The following is a 24,518-nucleotide window of genomic DNA, read 5'->3' on the forward strand; positions in this document are numbered from 1 at the left end:
CATGACATTTTGTTAAAAGAATATATTTTTGACAATAAAACATGTGTATACAGTTTTATGGGGCCAATTGCAATAGTACACTATGCATAAAAACATATGCCATTTACAGACTGAATTGTACATACCTACAGCATATAAACAACATAATCATAATAAAAAAACTGTTTCAAATGCTTTAAAGATTACAAAAAAAATTATTGTGTTTTTTGAATCACACTGCAAATAATACATTGATGTACTGCATGAACTTTTGAGGCCTTTGTTGTTTGTGTTCTCATTATCTCCATTTTGGCTCACTAGACTTTACTTTGCGCAGCTGTTTGTCCTGTTTTTTCATCAGATGTGCAGCAGCTAAACAAAATCATTGATACATTAAAAAAATATTGTTCAGGATTTTTGGAAAACCAATGAAAGTATAATTGATGTTTGTAAACATTTATTGACATTTGCTGTTTGACAAGAAATGAATACAAGCAATGATAATAAAATCTCCTATATATTAGTGATAAGGCATTTTATACTCCAAAAAGCAGTTGTTAGGTAAAAGTGCAACCCAATATAGAATATCAAATACCATCATTATCAGATTAAAAAACTTATAATACGCTGTTGTCAATTATCAAGTGCACACCAGTGTGTTAGTCTGTAAAAGCCAATCCAAGCCATAGTAACCCCACCTTTATTCTGTTTCTCCAACTTCCCGCCCATTTCACTGAGTCCTTGTAGACGATCTTGTAGTTGTCTGCACAGTTCCTCAGCGTTGTCCGATATCGCTGCTTTCACAAACTTGTCACGTGCACTTTCGCGGTTTATGATGTCATAAACTTCTCGATCGAGCGATTCGACCCCGCTAAAAAGCATATATAAGTGAAAAATGCTGTATGCGTAAACTCTAAGATGGTTTAACGCATATTGTGTTTCAATGGTGAACTAGTCCCTGCTTAAAAGCCAGGAAAATAAAGCAGAAAATGTCGCACTCTGAAGGAGTTTGCAGTGATGCTAGATTAGATCAACAAGTTTCAAAATTACTGCTTTAAAAGAAAGATCGTATTTTCAACGGCCGCGTTATTAAAACCGGCAAGGTACGAAAGGTTTTGTTTGCATTCTTTCGATGGAATGCGCAAAATCAGCATAGAAATCTCCCTACCGTCAGTATTTTTACATAAATAAACACTCACTTTTTGTCTCCGCGGTTTCCATACTCCTTGGTGGGGATGAGGCTTCCGTCTCCAGATGCAAGCAAAAGACTAACAGGCGATGGAGGGCGATCACCTCTACCCCCATCACCAAACTTCGGACGATTACGTTTCTTTGGCGACGACGTCACCAAGGTACCTGAAAGTTTTGAGGCTGTTTATGAAGGAAACAAGGGACTTTTTGAAAAGTACCTTTCGGTGATTTCCCTCGAAGCGTATCGTCACTGCATATAGTTGTGCTGACACCTAGCGGATCGGAATGCACCGAGGTGACGTCAGATTGCATGAGTACAATAGGAAGATCGGAGCTTGCGAAAACATAAATTCGTTATATTTAAACTTAAAATTAAAGTGCAACACACACCATGCCAGATAAAATACCTTTGGTCAGGAGAAGAAAGTGCCTTTCTCCTTTTGTGCCTTCTCTCCTTTCCCCTTTTTTTGCTTTCTCTTGCTGGAGACCGAGATACCTCTCTCGTTGCAAGTTGGTCACGAACCTCTGACAGAAGCTGCAAAATAAAACCGAGTTTGGATAGCAAAAATTAAACAATTATGTAGTTCACGTGCGGTATTTAAGAACCAAACATTACCTTAAATATATCGTTGGTTGTCGCGTTTCCTCTGCTGCTAACTGGTGCTTGACCTGCAACAAAAAATTTTGCGATGAAATGACGAAACTTATAAAATACCCAGCGATGATGCAACAGTATATTGTAGCTGGGTCCAACATTACCATCAACTTACTGTCGGGAGGCAGAAATTCCGGCAAAGCGGGATTGTCCCGGAGCGTCATAGAAGACAGGACACGGATGAGTGCGTTTTGGAGGGAAGCGTTTTCATTGGTTGGCATCGGTGAAGGTCTGACACCTAACAGTGGCTCGGGGATCTAATATTAACAGTGTGATATTAAAGTATATTAATAATTTTCTTAAATGGTGAATTATTGAAACCCCCTTTAGGCTAGATTCATGAAAATCCTTATTTGTTGTCACGCAGCATGCATTAGGCACAGGAAATAATAGATAATCCAAAGAAACTATTTTTTTATATTAGTAAAATCCTGGTGTTGTCGCTGTATCTGCAAATCAAAAGTGAAACATCTCTTTCATGTTCTACCTGCTGTGGTATGGATGTAGGCACCCTTCTGTCAAGCATTTGAAGGCCACGCTTTATACGGTTTTGCGATAATTCCTCATCTTGTTTGTCGATAATTGCTTGTGCATCAGCGTTGCGGGACGATGCTTTCTCCAAAGCTTTCTGCAGTCTGTCCGAAGCCATCTTGTACCTAACACAGGTGCGGAGGTTGTCAGTTAATTTGCTCAAAAAATGTGTCGGATGTTGGATTTCATATTTGCACGACTGGACATTGTAAAGTTACGGAACCAAGAAAGCTAAAACATTTTTGTTGAACGTAGCAGAAATGAATTTACCCCTTTTCGTTCTTGGTTTTCTTTCTCAACTCCTCGCTGACGTCATGGAGATTCGCGGAGAGAAACTCGATCTTTTTTTCGTCGCTCGCGGTTTCCTTTTTCAGCCTCTTGTTTTCTCTCTCCAGGCTCTCGACCCTAAAGTTATTTTGTTGTGCTGACAACGTTACCTACAACGGAACTAACTATATTTATATATATTGTTACTGTAGAATTTACAAGGTGAAAAAAGCACGCAAGGTATTTGGCACGTTATAATCTAAAATTCATTTTATTACATTTAATTTTTGCTGGATCTTGAACCATTTTCTCCACAATGTAACGGCGTGGAAAGTATAGCTGTAGTAAAACTCACTTCTACGGCAAAACCTTACTTGTCGTAAACTTTGGTGACTTCCGACTTCAGAGAATCGATGACAGCTCGCTTGTCTGTTAGTTCCTTCTGCATGGCTGAAGCGATCTTTGCTGCTTTACCGTCAACGTTTTTGGTGGTGTAGAGTATGTCCTGTGAACACCCAAGTATTTATTGAAACCTGAAGAATCGTATTAACAAAACGACAATTACGCGGACAAAATTAAAAACTAATAAGTCATGTAATCTATTTTTTCTTAATATTATTCTTATGGAGCAATTTGAAACAAAAAACAAGTAACATTTCGCTCGTGCAGTTATGACTTTCGCCGAAGGTGGATGGAACCTGTACAACTAACTCTAAAGCGGAACGAATTTTACCTTTGCTTCTTGAAGGTCTCTCGTTTTATGTCTCAACTCTCGTTTCAGTGTTCCAGTGTCGCCGTCATATTGTTCCTGTAGAATTTTAACGTGCTTCGAGAGTCTGTCGCGTTCGTCTATCAAGTGTGACACCTGAGAATATAAAAAACAATCCAATTTATTCTATTAAAACGTTAAACGGACGACTCAGGATTATTGATAATCTGCTTTTGAGTCTCCGTTAGCCATAGAAACAACAGGCGATTCGAAGAGAACAAACTTTCACCAACCCAATTAAAAAGGTAAGCCATTTAATAGTTTCGTTTACACTCCAAACAATTGTACTGAAATATAGTTCCGATGCTATAGATTTGTAAAGAGAAATCATCAAAGCGTGTATTTAGGCCTATAAATCCTATACTCCAATTAAAAAAAGAACATTTTTTTCGGGCAACATACCTGGAACCTCGCTTCCCTCAGTTCCTCCTGCATTTCATCTTTTCCTTTAACGATCCGAGCCACCTCCTTCTCGATTCCACGAATATCATCCGCGATCTTGCCTTTCTCCTGGACAAGATCCGAGATGCGACTTTCGTAATTCTCAACCTCCGCCTCCTTCTCCTTGTACTGCTTCTGCAGCTTCTCCACCTCCTGCTTCTTCTCCTGCAAAATACATATTGGGATATGAAACGTCATATTTAACATCATACGTGTACATTTCATGCATCGCAACAGAGTATGACACATTTTCCACGAGTTCATTCCAGTGTTTCTCGATGAATTTCGTTATATTTTCGGTGGTAAAAATTGTAATGCCCACGCACTGCCTCATTGATTTAGCTTCGCTTTTTTTTTGGTTTCAAACACACTTTTCGCCTCGTTTCATGGCCCCTAGAAAAGTCTACTAGCATGGAAATCATATAATTCTGTCATAAATATATCTTTACATTATTTCGTAGAATGAACACAACACTTGGGTGCGAAATATCTGGAGTCTGGAGAAAAGTCTAAAAAGGAAAGCCAGAGCTAAAATGCTGTTTATCATAATAAGTAGACGTTTCGAACTCTTACTGGGTTCATCACCATTATAGTACTGATTTAGTTGATTATTTTAAATAAAGCTATCGAATTGTTTGTTAACAAATAGAACAACCATACAATTGTTGCAAATATAGTTTAGACAGCCAGCCAGCCAGCCAGCCAGCCAGCCAGCTACATCACAGTCTGAGTCCAACCTTTAATTCCATTTCGTGTTTTCTCCGTTCGTCCTCACTTTCCTCCGCCTCCCTCCCCAAACTCTTCGCTTCCTTGTCTTTGGATTCCAGCTGCATGCGCAGTTGCCTGGCAACGCGTTCTCGGTCGTCCGCCACTGTATGTGCCCGCTCAAGATCAGCCTTTGCGTTCCTCAATTGCGTGGTAAGTTCGCTGTTTTCGCGGTCGAGGCTGCGCGAAATAGTTTGATGGAAAGTTGGGAACATAACACGTGGGAATACAAAAAAAAAACAGTTTAAATGTGTTCGTCTCAAATTTCGTTTCGGTTGTATCTATACAATACAAAAGCTTTGACCACTACCTGCCTACAAAGAGTGTTTGGTGATACTGATGCAATTTTGTTTATTGCTGTTTTTTTTACCTCCCGCAAATCGGACTTTTTTTAAGTCATTTTAAGGCGTTCGAACGTGGAATCAATTTGTTTTTTTTACACATTTATTCATTGGCCATCAGCACAGAGACACAACCTTACTGCGAGTTTTGAAACCTAGTGAACTTACTTTTTCAGTTTCTCGTCGAGAGTCTTTTTTGCTTCGGTGGCTTCGATCAATTTCCGGTCGCTCAAACTCAGCTGGGTGGTCAACCTTTCCACCTGAACAATATGTTACGTTGACTTATTCTGACACAAAACAAGCCTTTTTTTTCATGGTCTGACTCTGTAACCTTATGGTTTTATAGGTGCCCATGATATTCAATTTCTTTTGCGTATTGTTTATCTGCGTAGTTGTATTTTGATACACATGATTTGATTTTTAGTTTACAAGACTGCTTGTAAGAGTGATTTCGATGATTTCGTCATGACATATGGTGTCCTTTGCGTTTAGTAGCGGAAAGTGCGTTAAATTTATCAACCAGAACCACAGGTCAATCTAAGCACAATGTATTCACGATACCTGTTGGTCTTTATCTTGTATCATGTGCATAGCTCCGGTTCTTTCAACCAACTTATCGGATATTTGTTTCTCCAAGGCATCCACGGAGGTTTTAGAACTAGCGAGTTCTTCTCTGAGTCGCGCATTTTGCCGAGAAAGTTCCGATAATTTTTCTTCATCCTACAACATACGGTTCGATCAGTGTGAAAAATGGTTGATTCCGTGTAAAACTGATCCATGCATGCATTCTGACCTGACCATAAATGTAAGGTCATCCATGGAAAAAAAAATGCTACAGCAGAACGGTTCGGAACAGACAGAATTAGTTTGCCATCAAGTAGCGCTAAAGGTATGTTTTGTGTACGATGAACCCAGTGCAAAACATACCCGACATACAGCGTTTAAAATGTTTAGGTTCGCATTTTCATGTTGCATCGCCAAACATAACTTGACATTTCTAGTAACCAACGACCACGTTTAATGTTATCAAAAACTGTGTATAAGCTGAAGACAGATGGCCACTGTTTCAACCTAAAACGTCTCAAAAGTGCAACTGGTGTGACTATCAGACGACTTTGCTGACCAAACGGCAAAGCAAAGACTTCCACCTTGTGGTGACTATACAATCACCGTCATCCGTTGGGCACCAAAGTAGGTGCAACCTTACGGAGAAAACAAGGTGGAAACACTATGGCCAAGCAAAGCTCAACCAATAGTGCCGTCAGGCCCCGTGTCACAATATTCAAAATCATTCATATTATTGGTTCCACGTTAGTTATCAAAAACTTGTAATTAAGCAATCACGTGATAGTTGTTGGGCGTTACCTTGATTCGTTGGGCATTTTCGGCGTCTTTTACTTCCCTGGCAAGTCTAGTATTGAGGTCTCCCCGCAGTTGGGCGGCAATTTCACGCAATCGGGAAATCTCCAAATTCTTTTCCTCCAGCTGGTTTCTGTGATAATGGTGTGGGAATATTTTCAGCACAGACAAAAGCTCCCGTTGTAAATTTATTAAGAAACTCTATTCTTGTGTCGCTTTTGATTTGCCGAGCGCCTAACTTCCAAACGCATTGACAATTTTAATAAAGTGCTTTTTTCGCTTTGACAATGTGTATACAAAATGACAAAAAAACGGCCTCTGCAATAAAGGTAAAAGGGTTAATTCTCAGGTTTGGAAAACACTGGTAGTACCTCATCTCCCCAAGATCTTTGCTAGTATCGGTTTCTTTCATCCATAAGTTTCTGCGTTGTTCCCTTTCACTTCTCAGTTCCTCAGTGATTCGATTCAAACTATCTCGAAGGTCGGATATACTGAGGAATTTTCAAGTTTGAACGTTTTGTTTAGTATAAAAACACGGAATAATAATGACGATGGAACAGATAGGCGATTTGAAACGTTTCAAGGACAATTTGCATAAACTGATATAATAAACTAGTACTATTGTTTTAGTATAGTTCAAGACAGAGCACACCATGGAACAAGAGCTTCTATGTCCTCACACCTTTTCTTTTGTAGTTCAGAATCCGTTTTCAAACGGGAGTTTTCTTCGTTAGCAAGTCTCAAGTCGCACTCTGATTTCAACAGTTTAGTTTGCAGGTCGTCTTTTCCCGTGTCGTAACTTTTCCTCATCTAAACGTTGGTTATGTTTGATTTCAAATCAGTTCGTTTGTTAAACATCTCAAAGTGGAACTGCTTTAACGCCCATAGCTGTAACTAAGACGCCGTCGTTTGTGTACAATTAATCAAATACTTCTATTTAAACCAATGGTTTCACAATATTCTTAGAAGTTCTACTAGCAAGGCGGTAAAATATGTTTAATCGCAATATTGTCATGCTTCGGCCAGGTTAATCGCAAATACAACAAACTACGAATGAAAAAAATTGGTTCCCTTTTATTGGCATCTATTACCAACCTCTTCCATTTGGTTATTCATTGCCAAAATGCGGTCCTGGGCACCAGAGAGCAGTTTTTCTTGTCCACTCGATTTGGTTTGGAGTTCATTTAATTGGTTATGAAGAGAGCGAATCTTAAAACAGATAAAACAGGCATTCTGCTTAACAACCACAAATCACATGACGGCGGTCCTTTTAAGTATATATAACTTGGTATGTGGCGGAAAAGGTTACACAAACATAAGAGTTGTAAACTGACCTCGTCTTCGGCTTTGTCTTTGTTTGCTTTTGCCTCGGAAAGTAATTTGTTGTGATGGCTCTTTAAATTCGCCAGAGCTTCACTTGCATCGCTATTGGCAACCATACGCTCAGCTTCATATGTCTGTGGAAAAATAAATGATTTGTCAGAAAACCTTAAAGGCAAAGTTCAATTTACTGAGCAACCACAATAGTAAACTAGTTTTGGAATCTTAAACTTCTTGTTTTACAATCAACAATAAATAAGTACAAATATTTTCACTGATTCAAACCTGATTTGTGGCATTGATTTCAGATTCAAGCTGCAACACCCTATTTCTTAATGAATCAGTTTCAGTTTGTGTTGTTGTAATGAAACTTTCCAGGTTGTTGATGAGAACATCTGGTATAAACTCAGACACTCTCTCAATGCTGTAAAAAAGGTTGCAATCCATTGCTTGTTACATTATAGAAAAACACAGAATATAAAATACAATTCTTGGCAGATTGACATAAGCTTATTTTGTCTTTTGTAGTCAGTCCTATAAAAAAAATTACTCTTAGTAATGGCATATATACTTGAAAGATTGTGAATTGCTTCGGTTTTCCTTCTGTAATGCTGAACCGAGCACCAGTCTGACTCGAGCCAGTGCTTGCTCATTGGTTTGTGTTTTATTTTGCATTATTTCCATCCGCTCATGGGCATCAAGCAATGCCTGCTCCTGAAGTTGATTTGAAGCTGCCAACTCTTTCAGGGTGGTCTTTGGAAATAATAAAAGTGACATTCAGAACTCACAAAAATAACTTGTAGTTTTAAACAAATCCACATTACTTTTCCACAAGAATATGCTAAAAATATGACACCTCAATGCAATGCTTTTGTAGAACTAGGTAATACCTGCAACTTGTGTATCATTTCTTCTTGCTCTTTCATTTCATGGTGTCGCAGGTCAAGTAGTTGTTTTCGACCAGCTACTGTATCTTGAAGCTTCTTTTGTAATTGTTCTATGGCTGTCCTGAATTGTTCTTTCTGCTTTTCGGCCATCTCCTTAGTTTCATCTAGCTTTTGACTCAAATAGTCCACTTGAATCTGTGGAAAATGTACAGTAACAAATATTGTAAAACATGTGCACATAAATGATAGAAATGTTTTTATTGCTGTTATGAAACTGATAAGAAATATGGATACAAAGATCATATATGCTATATACTTGCAAAATAAAAAAGTGTTGACATTAAAATATCAATAAAATAACACTTGACTGTAAAGTTGGTGAATATACCTGGGAGTCCTGCAAAGCATTTTCCAGGTAAATTTTAGTGTTTGTCATTTCGGCCATCTCGCTTGGTCCAGGACCAAGATTGAGAACTCTGGGTAAGTTTTCACTTCCAACATGATCAAGTGTCGGTAGTCCAGCCATATTGTTGCTGTTGTTTGTGTTATGATTCCTCATTGAAGGTATTGGTTGAAAAGCTGATGAAAGCTTAGGGTTATAAGTTGCTGTGTTGAAAGGAGGGTCCCGTGGAGATTCATACGGCCTTTCAAAGTTTAAAGCTTTTTTGGCTGGTTGCTTTGGTCCATCATCTAAACAACATGAAGATATGACTAATGTTTTGTAATCATATGTTTACGCTAATAATCTCTACATATAGTTGGTGTTAATGTCATCAAGCGCTTTAAAAAGTTGCATTTACTGACCTATCGTTGGACCCGAAGCACCGAGCTTCGCTCCTTCTTGAAACAACTTCCGAATTTTTTCATCGTAATCATTGCTTGACATGCTGTATATAAAACTTTGCTTTATACAAGTTTTTTATGAACTGGCTACTGTTAATATGTCTTCCTGTTAACACTTTTTCAGATGCTGATCCATATTTTGAGAAGACGCCTTGAAAAAGTTTTACGACATTGAACAACAATTCATGACAAACGAACTGTTGACACTTCACGCTTCAGTGGTTTTTGTAATTGTGATTTTGAAATTGCCGGCTTTGTCATAGAAAAAGTAAAACCGGTAGACCAAACACTATAGAAAATAAGCAACAGTTTTAAATTTTGAAAATCAATTACACTACACAGTTATAAAAAAATATTTTTTATTTTGGAAAGTTGACCCAAAGTCCCTACATAGTACATAGAAAATCAGCATTGACGTGAGTTTTAATTTATTGACGTATAAATGCAAATACGAAGTTTAAGTCCCCTACATGCGCCTTATGCTGGAATTGTCAAAGGAAACGTCACCCGTGATAACAACAATAACGGTGGGTTGCCGCCAACACCAACCGAAATTGACTTAACCGCAAACAAATTTAATGTGTAAGGAACCAAAATACTTCTGGCAAGCAGTGTGAATACCCAAATGCATTTCAATAATCGCGCAGTATTCTCCTCTGTAGTGCGCAGGACGTTGTCATGCGATTATGGCGCGACGGGGCACACGGAGACGAATGGCTTTAGTTTCCTGTGGGTTGCGTCACACAGAAGCCCCGACTTACGCCCCTGAGAGGGAAGACAGTGCCCTTCTCCGTTGTTGATACGGAATGAGAAATTAGAAGTACCTACGGTGTTTAATAATTCATGGCTGACGTTCGAGGTTGTGGCGCTCTGAAATGGCGAAACTTTTCATATTTGTAATTTTTTATTGGTGGGTAGTTTCAGGAAGATAACGTTCGGTAAACGTTTATATATATATGTCCATTTCTGGAAAGGAGAACGATTTGCTTTCTGTTTGTATCAAAAACCATAGCAATAACATTTTGAAAGGTTGTTCAAGTCCCATTTTTAGATATTGTACAGGATTTGATTTTCTAATTCTTTCAGCGAAAGCAAATACGTCACAGATATTTATGAAACTTGTGCCAGTGATTGAGGAAAAAATCTTTCGCCCAGACGAAATACACATCAGAAAAATAATTGGCTGCCAAAGGGTAAACACATTGTTGGTTTTCTGCAGCAATTTGTATGTGTTTTTCGATATGCCCTCTGAGGTGTTTTGTCAGCAACACATTCCACCCATTTTCTTGTATTAAAAATCCCTCATGTTTCACGTTAAACTTAATTTATGTCGATTTTATGAAATATTTCAGCTGGAAAATGTTGAAACTTTTCAACCGATTTGTGCTGCTTGGATCTGAAATACACATGTGCTTTCTTGCCGCTGGAAGAGTATTCCAATTCCCATCGCACTTACGATTAGACCGAAACGACCTTTGCCTTCATAAAGAAGCAAATGGGAGATTAGAGTGCTTGACACTGTCTTGTCGTTGTAACAGATGTGCTTTGGTTTCTTAATTGTTTTTTTCTTCCTAAGAGGTCTACAAGAGCTTTGTATTTTAATTTTTAATTACCAGCGCATAATCGGTGACGCACAACCAGATGACGATCATGTCGTGTTACGAAGAGCACGTAAAAAGATCGTGTAAATTTGCGAAGTTGGGAAGGCCATTGTCAAACCCCAATGTAGAATAGAATTCAACATCTATCGATTTTTTGATGAAGCAAATAGAAAAATCTGAGCCTATTTGTGTCTGACGGACTGACTGCTGTATACTTGGCTGCAACTGGACAACGGTTTCGAAAGTGTCGCAGGTTGTTGCAAGGATTGTTCATCAGCTGTCAGTGTGGAAAACGTGTTTAATGCGAGTAACATATATTTTCGGTTGTTACAATAACTTCATTTACTGAAATTTATTACGGGAAGTAAAACTACGAGAGGGAGTTTTAAACGGTATTTGCTGCTGCATTGCAGTAAGGAATCCTTTGGCTGGGACAGTTTGCCGCTGGCCCATTACTTTTACTTTCTGGGAGTGACAACAAGGAATAAGTGAAGAATGTGGGCGATGTATTAGCGGTTACAAGTTGCGCCACAACTGCAAAGTCATTTCTTTTAACGTCCTCAGCAGTTTTTCCTTGCCGTCAACCCTCTTCGAGAAAATTAACTCAAAGACAGAGATTTTGAAACTGCACACCAATGTTATGACTTAGTGCCGCGGGCCATATATTACGCCGCCAAAAATACCTTCAAATCAATTGATGGATGCTTGTATTCCGGTAGCAGTCGCTAGTTCCTTTGACAATTTGCAGTCTGTGCAGTTACGTAATGAAGAAAAAGAGTGTGTATATTGAATGCGGTTGGTTTTTGTGCAACTTTTATTAAAATAAGCTACCACAGTGGCGTGCCTTACAGCGTACAAAAAAAGTACAAAAAATGACCAAATCGTACAAAATAGTCTCAAATACGTCGCTTTGCAGTGTTTCACCAAATAGTTGAACAATAAAACCAAACAAAACTTTTACATCTTTGCCACAGAATGCAAATTTAATTTCGCCATTGACGGCCGTTGGGACCTCTTAACTCATCAGTTGGCTTGCTTTTTGCCGGACCGGCGGTACTCGTTGAATTATTCATCGGTGCACAACTCTGATGCGGCCCCAGACGCGCCGTTAATTTCGAAGTGATGTCGCGCCGCAAACACACAAATGTCGCAGACTTGACGAATTGTTAATATTGGAAGCAATTTTATTTTATTCAGGAAGCACAGGAGAGCAATTTATTGATCTTATATGACAGTTTTATTAGTTTGGGTCTGCAGAAAGCAATATTTTGTGTATTGTAAGTTCATATTTGTTTCAGGACAATTGGATTCCAAAACAGATTGCTTTGTTTGCTTATGAACATTTTCTTTTAACCATTTCTTGAAAAGGTGTAAATTTATTTTAATTAATAATTCTAACGTAATGCCTGTTTCTCGATAGGCCTATCCTCTTATTTAGCAACAAGCAGCGTTTTTTGTTTGTAAACCTGAGAGGATAAAGATGACGGAAGAGAGCAATAGCTGCTGCTCCAACTTTTTGCGCAACATCTTCCGCAAGAAGAATGTGTCGGAGGACATGATGAGGCGGGGTAAGTTGGCTTGGATCATTTGGAAACTTACTAAAAAGTTTAAATGTGTAAAAGGCAGACTTTTTGAAATTTATTACTATTATCAACTAACTTCCCACTAAGTGTACCAGATTACTATTATTGTCTTGTTCCGATTTTTTCCTAACACATAACTTATATGTGAAATTGCACTTGAAATTTGACAAAATGAAATGCATCCTGATATCACTTAAAAGAAACAACAATGCACAAGATTTGTTACCGTTCTCGTAAATCCACGCGAATCATTGGGATTTGCGACATTTTTACAAATGGAAGTGCCGCCTGTTAAAGCTGGGTAATCCCACTGGAATGAATGGACATAAGACCAATGGACTGTCCCTGTGGACACAAGCATTACAAGCTCTAACAGGTCTTAATGCACGTGTCCTCTATTAGCGCTCAGTCTCTTTGCGGGTCGATATTTCCTGTGTTCTGAGGGACCGATCGAAATCCCACTTCCTGACGATGATGACTCGGATTTTCGATTTTTTAATTCCGCATTAGTGTTTAATCGACACAGATTCACCGAGAATCTGCATCTCGTTATTGTGTTTTGCTTCCAAAGTTTTGTCGTTGCATATAAAAAAGACCAAAGAACAAATTAGGTACAAACTGTATATCGATATTGTGTAAGCATATTATTGGCTCCACTTATTATATCGATATATATTACTCACGCCTAAATTGGCATCGTTTACGTCACTTTGGAGGTGTAACAGAGGGTAAAACCCATTGGTCCCCCGGGAAAGAAAACCACAAGTCCATGAAATGAAGGACAAGAGCAATATGTTATGACACAGAAACATTGGGTTGCGTTGGTTTATATCCGCTAATCCCAACAATTATGTTGATTAATTCAGGAACAAATTCATCTTCGCGGAGTCTGTAACGACCCAGGATATTAAACTAAACCCACTGTCTTTTTGTTAAGATCTTCGCCGATGCTTTAACCTTGGAGACCTCACCTTTCTGGCCATCAGCGGCATGATGGGTTCGGGCTTGTATGTGTTAGCTGGTACGGTCACGCGCAACATCACGGGACCTTCCATCGTTATCAGCTACGTGGTGGCGGCTTTTGCTTCGATTCTGTCTGCCTTGTGCTACGCCGGTAAGGCTTATGACCTTCGGAAGAGAACGTGAATGAATTATGTAGCTTACTGTAGGTTTTATTGCCTTTAAAGAGTATAACATGTGTCCAATACAATTTTGTTAACTAACTTGAAACGATGATGTCATGTAGGTGCGAATCATACATTTGACAAACTGCTGTTTAACAATAATATAGATGACCAACGCTCCGAACGCTCTTTAGCAAACAACCTCACTTTCTAAATCATTTCTCTTCATTGGTTTTGCTTAACCTAATACAGTATCACAGCATAGAAAATTCTATAGTTGATGAAAATCGACTTGTTGTTATGTACACAGAAATGCTTTAGACATTTTTGTAACCCCGAAGAGCGCAAACCGAAATACAAATTTAAACACTTCGGTTACTTCTTCTTCAGAGTTTGCGGCCCGAATTCCTGTGGCAGGATCTGCATACCAGTTCACTTACCTGAGCGTGGGAGAGTTCTGGGCTTTCATCGTCGGCTGGAACGTGGCCCTGGAACACACGATTTATGTGGCGGCAATAGCGAAGACGTGCAGTGGGTAAGTGGCCTGTGCAAATACGCATAGATAGTGTGTTGTCATTGCAACATATCGCAGGCAACTTTTTTTTTAAAGTGTCATTTTTTGTAGCACTGCTGGCCCCGCGATGGCAATTTACTCTTTTATATGAAGAGTTGACTAAAATAAATTAGAATGTAAGAGAAACAAACAAATATAAAAAAGCTTCATTTTAAGGCAGAGCACCTTGTCCCAAATTGGAATTACCATTTTATTTTCAATATATTAGAATATAATTAGAGTCCACTCTATTGTGAGTACTTGAGTCCGAACGAATGTATATTGGCACCAGTGCAGTGCACGCTGATCGACAGTAGGGCCCTTACAGAATCACCCAGAAACTTTTATCAAACAAAACTTTAACCACACATATTTTTATTCTCGCTACAGATATTTGGATGGTTTATTCGGGATGGCAATAAGCAAATACATGAAAGAGCACGCACCCATGCCGGGAGGGTTTGTTGCCACCTACCCCGATTTTCTTTCTGCTGGCCTCATTCTGATTTTTGCCCTTGTGCTCATCGGCGGTGTCAAGCTCTCATCCAAGGTCAACATCGCCATAGCAACTCTTAACGTAGCCGTCATTACCTTCATCATAGGTAAGAGATTTGTAGCAGAGAGAGGGCTTTAACATTCTTTGGTTCACATAAGTAATTCAAAATGTCGTTTTGTGTGTTGACTTAACAAGGACACACAACACTTATCATTTATGTCATATTCTAACAAGGACACACAACAGTAGAATTTAACAATTACGTCATATTTTCTATTTTTGTAAAAATGTCTCCTTTTCGAATGTGCAAACTTACCACATCGGCAAATGTTGACAATAAACTTATGTGCCCACAGTGACTGGATTTATTCTGGCCGACTGGGACAACTGGTTCAACGTAAAGGGGGGTTTCTTCCCTTATGGTTGGTCGGGGACCATCAGCGGTTCAACCACCCTCGTTTATTCCTACGTGGGATACGAAGTTGTGGCCTCGGCAACAGAGGAAGCGGTCAACGCCGGAAAGTAAGTCTATAACAAATCACTTTATTTTCTAAGTTTGTGGATAAAGGTACAGCTTCGCAGCATTGGAAAAGCATGGGTACTTTAAGAATCAAATAATCTTTAAGTAAAACGCATATGGCAAGCAAAATGCAACCGTCGGTATGTTTAGTACCCCGTCATAAATCAACAAATTAAGCCGCAAACATGCTGAACAGGCAGTCCCGTACCTTTCTTCGTTTCCCCTTCAGACAACGCTCTAAACCAGCTTTAACCCGAATTGTTTACTATGTTGCAACCCTCTATACCACACGTCACACAATCAATCACCCCCCTAAACGCCCCTCTGGGTTGAAAGCTTCCTGAGCATCACGAGGGTGAAGAATATTTCTCATGGGGATTTGAAACGGTCGTCGCCTCGGGTGGTCACGTGCACGTGGTTCGTGACACCGGCATAACTGAGGACGTGATAAACTGCGGGTTGGGCATGGGAGCGTTTTCGAAATACAGCGACGTTCTGGTCATTGAAACTGCATTATTCTGTCACATAGCTAATATTCTAGTAAAGTAATTACAACAACATTGGATGAGTAAGAAACAGAATGAAACAACATCACTGTAAAAGGGATTTAGGGAATAAAAATGCAATTTTCTCTGAATATTGCTCAAATGCTACATCGACATTATATTCATAAAAGTGGACCCTATACTCGAGTTGTAGGCTAGTAGACAATTGTCGGCATTCGGTTGCGTTCCATGCTAACACTTTACGTTTTTTTCTACCAGGGATATCCCGCTGTCTCTTCTCGTCTCCATTATTGTGGTGGTCATTGCGTACGTTGGAGCTTCGGCTTCACTGACACTCATATCTCCATGGTACCTTGTGAGCGTTGTCACCCCCTATCCCACCGCCTACGCGTACAGGGGTTGGTACTGGGCTCGATATGTTGTGTCCATCGGTGCTCTGGCAGCCATGCTGACCTGTCTTCTGTCTATCTTGTTCGTGGTGCCGCGCTACTTGTTGGCCATGGCCAGGGACGGGTTGCTGTGGAAGTTTTTCACAATCCTTCACCCGAAAACACAGGTAACAGTCGAACTTTGCTTTGATCAAAGATATTTTTGATTTGTGCGACTGATAGGAATACTCTTTGACGTAGCACTTCTTTTCAAGTTCACCCCAAAGTCACGATTTGTTTTTTGAATAGAAGTGTAAATGTTAAATGGTAAAATTCATTTTTATTCTCAAAGTTTTTGGCAGCAGTCAGGTCACATGTTGGTACGTCAGCGGCGGAAACTTTAGGGCGTGCGTTGTTTTGATTAAGTGTGGGAAACGTGTTGTTGCAAATAAACTGTCAGGTAAGCGGTGTCAGGAAGAGTGCTGACTACTTTTAGTAAACGAAATGACTCACAATCACATGGTGCGTTGTTACCCACCACCTGCCCCCTTAGTTTTGAGCTGTGATCACGTCCATGACAATTGATTAGTTGTAAGCCATGTAAAGAAGTATACGAACATTAAGTTTCAGCTTAAAACTAGTAGTTTTAACCTTGAATTGAAATAACATTGCTTCTGAAATCGGGTTAAAGTATTCTTTTTAATTGTTTATTCCGAAAAAATGAAATTGCAGAAAAGAAAATTCCAACCTCTTGAAAAGCACTTCATAAAATTTAACTTAATATTTTTCTAAAAATTTGTTTGCTTAAACAGGTTCCATACGTTTCCACACTGATCGTTGCTGCCATCAGCATGCTTATGTCAATTATCTTCAGTCTTACGACCTTGGTCGAATTCATTGCCGTTGGCCAACTTCTGGCTTGCACGTTTGTTGGCATCTGCGTCATCAGGTTACGATATTCTCCAAATGACATATCAACGTAAGTGCAGATTGGAATGCATTTTATCACGACTTTTTGCTTGTGACCGGATTGTAGTGTTTTTGCCCAGTTGTGCTCATAGTTCAGTTTTTAGTGTGTGTGACAAAAATTGCACGAACGCTTTGCAAATCCCTAATCGCTCGCTTGTTTTCGACGTAGGTACAAACGAGCTGACCAATGCGACGACGACCCCAACGAACTGAAGAAAGTTTCGACCGAACCGTCGGGTGATAAAGACGGTGCAAGTCTATCGAGCAAGGGCGATACTAACAGCACAACTTCCACTGTCAACGAGAAGTCGGCGCTGTGCAAAACACATCAAACCACGGAGGCCGGATGCAGCTCAAGCGAGTCTGGCGGCTCCACATCTTACGATGCCATTACCACAGACGAAACGACCGGGTTGATGTCGTCCGCAAACTATGGAACCCTAAAGAAGACAGTCATCAACTCATCATACGGGTTTCTCTTCGCTTGGGCCCAGAAGTACGAAGCAGGCAACGTGCCCTTGTACAGCCTTCTTCTGGCCATATTTTGCTCTACTATCGCTTCCATCATGCTCCTTTTTGCCTCCGCCGCGATCGGTAACTGGTGGTTTATCCTTATACTGGTTGTGCTGATTCTAACGTCATTTTGCAGCATCACTCTCATCACGTTCTTCGTACAGGACGACTCGATCAAGACTTTCAAGGTACGGGCATCGGTAAATGAAGGAAGGGCGTATATTTCAGCTGCAGTTTAACCTCTATTCATATTGGCCTCTTTTATGTCCCCTACATGTAAACGTCGTGGCTACTTGCCCAATTACCCACCAGTATCGTTTTTTTAAACGTTGCCATGGAACATAAACAAGTGGAGCTTCGTGTGGTACAATATGAATTAATTTTGTTTTAGGTTCCGTTCGTTCCATTCCTGCCATACTTAAGCATCATCATCAATATTCTTCTCATGCTGAAACTCAAGCCACTTACATGGATCCGTTTCGGTGTCTGGATGGTTTTCGGTAAGTGGCAGTTTGAAAGTTGTCACATTGCGGTATTGATGTGAAACAACAGTTTTGCCAGCGAGTGTAGTAAAATCGGTTCAAGCATGTTGTTTAATTATGCCAAAAAAACATACTTCTGGGGCTCGGGTTTTCATGCGCCCTTGAAACGTTATTGTTGCCCACTTGCTATATTCCAGAACATATCACTTAATATAAATGTACACTGGAGGACGAACGTTATTGAGTGGTGGATAACTTAATTAGAAACGATTAAAAGCCGGAAAAAGAAGTTGTCAATCAATCAGTATTTGCCTCACTAAGTTTTCACCAATAGACCAATGAACCAGTGCACGTGTAGGGGCAAATGGGACAGGTTAAACACGAACTTTAGGCCTATAAAAATCTATCTGAAAACAAATAACAAGCATGTATTTACCTCTGTGACAGGCCTAATCATATACTTTGCCTACGGATACCGGAACAGCAAGGCGAGAGTGAAGGACGACTGATGTAAAATGTTGTTCACTTCCTACGACGATCAACGACGTGTAAAACGAGCAAGCAACGAACAGGCGTATATATGTGTGTGTGTATGTCGTATGCATTTTCAAGCCATTACGAAAAACGGCTTATGAGACACGTTTTATGAATTCCATAGATATTATGTGATGTACATATATTTAGTTCGTTACAGAGGTATTACTAGTTTGAATTTTTTTTTGATTTCTTCAGTTTTTGGGTATGTTCAAAGTGTGACCAATTCACGTGCAGAAGCCACAACATAAATTTGTTGTAAACAAATGCGCGATGAAATAACAGCATGTGTTCAAAGTGCAATAACATCATAGACACTGTTTTATAGGAACTGTTTGAAACATAAAAAAGTGAAAAATGCAAGAAAACGCCATGTTAACTTTAAAATCACATTCCTGCAAGTTAAGTAGATGCTTTTTAGATTTCGGCCAAAGTTATTTTTCCAATGTAAGCACCATGCAGTGTCTGCACATTTTCGTTATATCCTCATTTCTTCAAATGCTTCATTGCCCCATTTTGGCACGTGGCCAAGAGAGTGTTGGTGTCCGTTTCAAGTAGTTTTTTATGTGAACCCCCTTAAGTTTCGCTAGAAGTGTTATATTTCTACTTGGGTTCTGTACACTTTTAATTATGCATCGTCGACGCGTATTGTCCCTGTTTTTCACGTGTCGAAAAAAATATGCTTCGTGTAAATTATAAAGAAATAAAAAACAAGAAACAGCAATGCAGATTCCAGTGAATAAACAAGTCCCACAACCCGCAACACACTAGCACACAACTGTTGAAACATTTATTTGTCTGGAAAATAAAAACTTTTTATATCAGAGGGATACGAATTTAACAGTAAACCGTGGCCCAACTTAAGCACATTGCAATAACATACTAATAGACAAGATAATACGCCACTGCTCGAATATATATTTGGATGTCGTTGAACGTCGTTGTCTCCAACCAAATTACTTCCCTTGGACCAGTTGCCCAATGTTGATTTCCACTCAGAGGTATTCACTGACCTCCGTCTTTGCCTTACTGTGTCTGTATCCATAACCAAAGTAAATCACGAAACCTGCAAAGACGAGGAATTTTATTATTGAAAATAAGCAAACTTTACTGAATCGCAAATCATACCAACTAATATCCAAGCCGCCAATCTGATCCAAGTCATCGGACTCAGCTTTAAAATAAGAGTAATGTTGATGATAATACTCAAAAATGGAATAAATGGCACCAGGGGAACCTTTAAAAAGAATTGGATTTTACAAGCTTAACCTGTACGTTCATAAAGTTTATAGCTAAAATCTAGTCCTGCCGAATTATTGAGACTTAAGTCATTCAACCTAATGGGTCTTAATTACAATCACATTAATTTTGTAAGTAAGCCCAATATTACACACTGCATATCCAGAGACGATTTGGCTTATCAATAAAGATGTTCACAGATGCAAAAATGACAGCGAGAACCACCTTATATGTTCTCATTCCCTTGTCTTGCTTGAAGGCTGTAATCAGTAACAGAGATGTGAAGCTGACCAGAACGAAAACAGATACAATCACACAACTCCATATCTCCGCCATCCACGTCTCTCGATATAAAACCAGTACTATGGCAGCCGACGACGTCGCTATGCTCAGCATCAGCAGAAAAAAGGGTATTTTTCCTGGTTTGAATTTCTGTGTCCACCGCACCAAGGTCTTCCACGAGGCAAACTTGTCCTTTACGGTCCCGACCTCAGATTGTGAAGAACAAAGTAAACGGGTAGTCGAGGTTGAAGGAGCGACATCGCTTTGAGAAACTAACATTTGCATGGAGTTCGTCCGTCGCTCATGTCTAACAGAAACATGAACTTTAAAATAAAATTAACAGTACAACACACATTTTACCGTGGTTTAATTTCCATACGAAACACACTGTTGTTGCGATATCATTTTTGGCGTCCATTACTTAACTTTTGTATTTTCATGCACGTTCTACAATATTTACAAACATGCACTCTTGAAAAAACAGTCGCTCTTATAGAACTTGGCATCCAGCAGAGCTAATCTTGCCTAGATTTGTCCAGCAGATGTTGGATTTATACTTACTCGGAGATGACGTTTGGGCTGTACCGCAACTTAATGACGCACATGGATACGAAGGTGCAGGCAAGAAGTTGTCCAATGGAGAGAAGTTCAACCAGTGTTGTGGTGTTAAAGACGAGCGCGTTCATGGCACAGAAAATTCCACTAACAACTGTGGCGATTACCGGAACCTGCCCAACAAAAACAAGCAGATATTGAATAAACTTCATTCATAAGGGTATTTTTCCGACAAATCTTTAATGGTTGAAACTTTAACCAAAGGTTAGCTAATTTTATGACTTTTTGGTTTTGCCCACCTGGGTTTTGGGGTTAACCCTGCAGAAACATTCCAAAAGCAGGCCATCCCGAGCCATAGAGTAAACATATCGCGGAATAACTAGCATTCCACCCAACATAGAACTCGACATTGCAGCAAGGGAGCCCACAGTGATGATGTACTGACACCAAACCCATCCCTTGGTCTCGTAGGCGGATGGAAAAGGAGAGTAGTGGTTTACGGTGTACCATGGTACCATGAGTGTAAGAGCAGTCGTCGCAGAAACGTAAGCTATCGCTGCTATCAGCATAGAAACGAAGAGTGCTATAGGAACGTCCCTACAATTTTTGTAAATGTGAATAAATGGATATGCAATTTCATTTTGAGCCCGCTTTTAGTTAAAGTATAAAGACTGTTCTATAGAAAGATAATGTTTGTTAACGCTGATGACCTGCAGTTTGGCCACGCTGACTTAACTTTATTTCGTTGGAAATTTTTCGTTTTTTTTAGTAGTTTTAAGCTCAACAGGTGTAATATGCAACCTACACTGCAGTTGTCTACTGAAAGTTAAAATTGTGCTGTAAAAACCTGTGAGGATTGATCGATTCCTCGGTTGCAGATGCAATTATTTCATAACCCGTGTAGGAAAATATTAATGTTGATGTAGCGGCAAGAGTTCCAGATGCGCCGTGCGGAAAAAATCCACCCTGCACGTGTGTCCAGTTGTTACCTTCGGCCAGATAAAACCCAGTGGCTGTACAAGAAACATTCGTTAACAATGTCTGGCTCTACTGCAATCAAAGTAAGTCATGCTTGGAAAGAGCCACAAAAAGTGTTATTTTGCGGGCCAAGTGGTCCTGGCGTATGTAGCATGGGAAAATTTATACAAACTGGATGGTGGGCAGAAAATACAATGCCGGATTTAAAACTTCTCAGATAAAACGGATCTGCGAATGGTGATATTTACGAAGTCCTGCTTTCGGTTGATATTTTTTCTTCAGATTTCATAGATAAATCATATTTAATGTTTCTAAATAACTTAACACATGCTCCAGACAAAACACTTTGTTTCGAGGCACTTTTCGAGTAACTAGCTCTTCTGGCCAAAGAAACACTTGTTTGTTCGAGCTTTTAATCACTAAGTAGTATGCCTGGCAGCATCAGCAACAAACTATTTAAAGAGGCACTAACCGCTGATAAAGACAATGACGGCGACGTTGAGAATTGAGAACGCCATGTTGACTTTGGATGAGCCCTTGACGCCGCAAGCCACAATTATTGTCACAATCAAACACAGAACAACAGACAAAACATCTGGGTATGGGGCGATAAGTCCCCCCGCCATCGGCGCATGGGAAGCAAGATAGTCCTGCATTTTGTTCCCCATCAGTTGATCTAAATAACTTAAAACAGATTTCGCAATAATAACTGCAAAAAAATGCTTGGAAGTATTATTAATTACCAGGGCCACTATTTCTTTACTTCCAATTTTTTCTTTCTCAGGTGAAAGTTTTTCGTGTTATAGATTAAAAAATAATGGCCATACTCATTACCATTTAAGTTAAGCCATGATGGCACACTTTGTAAGTTAAGGTGGTAAAGCTCAAATTTAGATCTCATTGGATGTAAGAGCACGATTATTTGTACTCGTGCGCAGAGCAAGACCACCAAGATCTTCATTAATTTATCCCCATGTTATTGGGTGCTATTAGTGATTTGGTTTACAGTAAACTTACGCACTCCATGACCTTGCAACAGCGGACACTGCAACCACGTGTTCGTACGCTACGTTCCAGCCAATGATGAAAGCCCATATCTCACCCACGCTGATGTAAGTGAACTGGTAGGCGGAACCCGCAATCGGTATCCGAGCAGCAAATTCTTTAAAATACGGCTTTAAAACTATCCCCTTTTGCTTGCATAATATGCATGCAAAAATATTCTTTAGGTCTTTAGGCAAACATTTAGTAACAAGCACTGGACGACACTTAGTCAACTTGTAAGCTTGGAGAAGAACACGCAGTTGAGCAACATTAAAAGTAGTCGCTTAACCCTTTAAAAACGTATTGTTTTTTTAAATTTAGTCAACAGTTTGTCAATTATGCAACGATAAAACAGGCAAAGGAAGTCACACATTTTTCTTTGTTTTTGTTTTGATTTACCTGCATAACAAACGGCAGAAAGGGCGGATGCGATGGCTGCCAACACGTAACTGATAACGGTTGAGGGCCCAGCAACGTCTCTTACGATGGTACCGGTCAATACGTACAACCCTGAGCCAAACATAGACCCAATAGAAAGGAAAATCAGATCAGAAAGTCGAAGGATCCGCAAAAGTTCTGCGAAACACTCGGTTATAAAAGACATGGAAATCTTAGCAACAATTTGAGATTAAGTGAACTCCACCTGTGCTTTGTAGATTTTGGGCCACACCCTTTTTCCTCACAAGGTTGGCAAAAAAGTCCGCCAAACAGTTTGGCATCGTTTTTTTCTGCTTTTGTCCGTAATCGCCTTCGAGTATAACTTGGAAAGCACGGCAACTTTAATACACGGTTGTTATGTCATAGCTATCAGCAAGAGACAAGAACAAACTACATTAACATCAAAGCTCTGATTATACTTATACAAGAAATTACAACCGCATGTGTGTAAAAGTACTGCTGCTGATCACTTCAAATTAAAAAAATACTGTGTTAAATGTTACCTTGAGCTCATAGTCTTAGTCGAAGTAGCGCACCACTCATAAGTCGCGTACCCACATGTCAAAGCACGAATTGTTCAGGTATGATTAATTTGCGATTGATTCCTATATTTCCGTTTCCATTGACACGATAACATGTTGCTAATTTCACCGCTAAAGTTTTATTAACAACATCACATTACAGTTTGTGTTAGTATAGTCTAAAACAAATGCAAAGGCTTGCACAAATCTGTAGCTTAAGACACCAGTTAAGCAAGCAGTTCTTGACCTTTTCCTTGTCGGCACTCATTTTAAGTCTTCTCACATATATGTACTGAAGTATATTTATATACAACCGACCCTGAAGCTTTAGTCTCCACGCAACCCGTAGAAATTCCCCTGTGGGTACGAGCATCGGCCATTTTCACTGAATTAAGGTAAATGAAACCACACTGTTATATGCGTTTTTCCGAAAAAAATCTTGCATAGCTAATGCCCTGTTCTAACTCCGATGGCAGGAACACGTGTCAAATTAAATCAATCAGGCGTAGCCTAGTATTGGCGAAGTTTCCTCATTTTTCCACCGGTTAATGGTTCGACCCGCGAGCGTTGATGTCCTACAGTTCCCGGTAAAGCATATAAGTAACAAAATCAGGACAAAGGTTTTTTTGTTGTGATTTACTGCAAAGAAACATCCAGCCTGTGATATTTTGGCGATCACATGTTTTCAATATTTGTAACATCTCCATTTACTAAATAACTGATTTTTATTGTCGCAAAGTTTTGTTAATTAAAGTTTATTCACGGGGTCAGCCTCGCATTATTGGTGGTGAGCCATCTCAGCAGCCCAGGATAACGTCTCCCGAAATGTGCCCTTTCCTTTCAGCATCATTCTTACAACAAACG

The 24,518-nt window shown here is 39.6% G+C and overlaps 3 protein-coding genes across 3 annotated transcripts; 1 reads left to right on the plus strand and 2 right to left on the minus strand.

The window, feature by feature from the left end:
- Positions 1-215: 215 nt before the first annotated feature.
- LOC145911505 (coiled-coil domain-containing protein 158-like) lies at positions 216-9,530 on the minus strand. The gene is made up of 25 exons (XM_082998881.1): positions 9,310-9,530; positions 8,894-9,195; positions 8,509-8,700; positions 8,190-8,371; positions 7,904-8,042; positions 7,633-7,755; positions 7,394-7,507; positions 6,981-7,108; positions 6,670-6,789; positions 6,305-6,431; positions 5,501-5,659; positions 5,108-5,199; positions 4,571-4,778; positions 3,795-3,998; positions 3,357-3,488; positions 2,998-3,128; positions 2,627-2,761; positions 2,313-2,481; positions 1,941-2,082; positions 1,787-1,839; positions 1,578-1,705; positions 1,389-1,504; positions 1,179-1,335; positions 678-850; positions 216-351 (listed from the first exon to the last, which is right to left on the minus strand). Exons 1-25 carry the CDS (start codon positions 9,389-9,391, stop codon positions 278-280), a joined length of 3,582 nt encoding a protein of 1,193 aa, XP_082855007.1. The 5' UTR covers positions 9,392-9,530; the 3' UTR covers positions 216-277.
- Positions 9,531-12,373: 2,843 nt separating this feature from the next.
- Positions 12,374-19,248, plus strand: LOC145911291 (cationic amino acid transporter 4-like). The gene is made up of 10 exons (XM_082998580.1): positions 12,374-12,517; positions 13,470-13,646; positions 14,047-14,191; positions 14,600-14,811; positions 15,062-15,227; positions 15,990-16,287; positions 16,912-17,078; positions 17,238-17,769; positions 17,973-18,081; positions 18,511-19,248. Exons 1-10 carry the CDS (start codon positions 12,430-12,432, stop codon positions 18,570-18,572), a joined length of 1,956 nt encoding a protein of 651 aa, XP_082854706.1. The 5' UTR covers positions 12,374-12,429; the 3' UTR covers positions 18,573-19,248.
- A 344-nt stretch (positions 19,249-19,592) lies between these two features.
- On the minus strand, positions 19,593-23,647 carry LOC145910837 (cationic amino acid transporter 4-like). The gene is made up of 11 exons (XM_082998046.1): positions 23,637-23,647; positions 23,339-23,472; positions 23,095-23,271; positions 22,669-22,813; positions 22,124-22,335; positions 21,521-21,686; positions 20,973-21,270; positions 20,680-20,846; positions 20,062-20,425; positions 19,726-19,834; positions 19,593-19,663 (listed from the first exon to the last, which is right to left on the minus strand). The coding sequence occupies exons 1-11, from the start codon at positions 23,645-23,647 to the stop codon at positions 19,593-19,595; spliced, it is 1,854 nt and encodes a 617-aa protein (XP_082854172.1).
- Positions 23,648-24,518: the final 871 nt, after the last annotated feature.

This window comes from Ascidia mentula, chromosome 8 (assembly GCF_947561715.1).
Source record: "Ascidia mentula chromosome 8, kaAscMent1.1, whole genome shotgun sequence".
In the NCBI taxonomy this organism is placed as follows: Eukaryota; Metazoa; Chordata; class Ascidiacea; order Phlebobranchia; family Ascidiidae; genus Ascidia; species Ascidia mentula.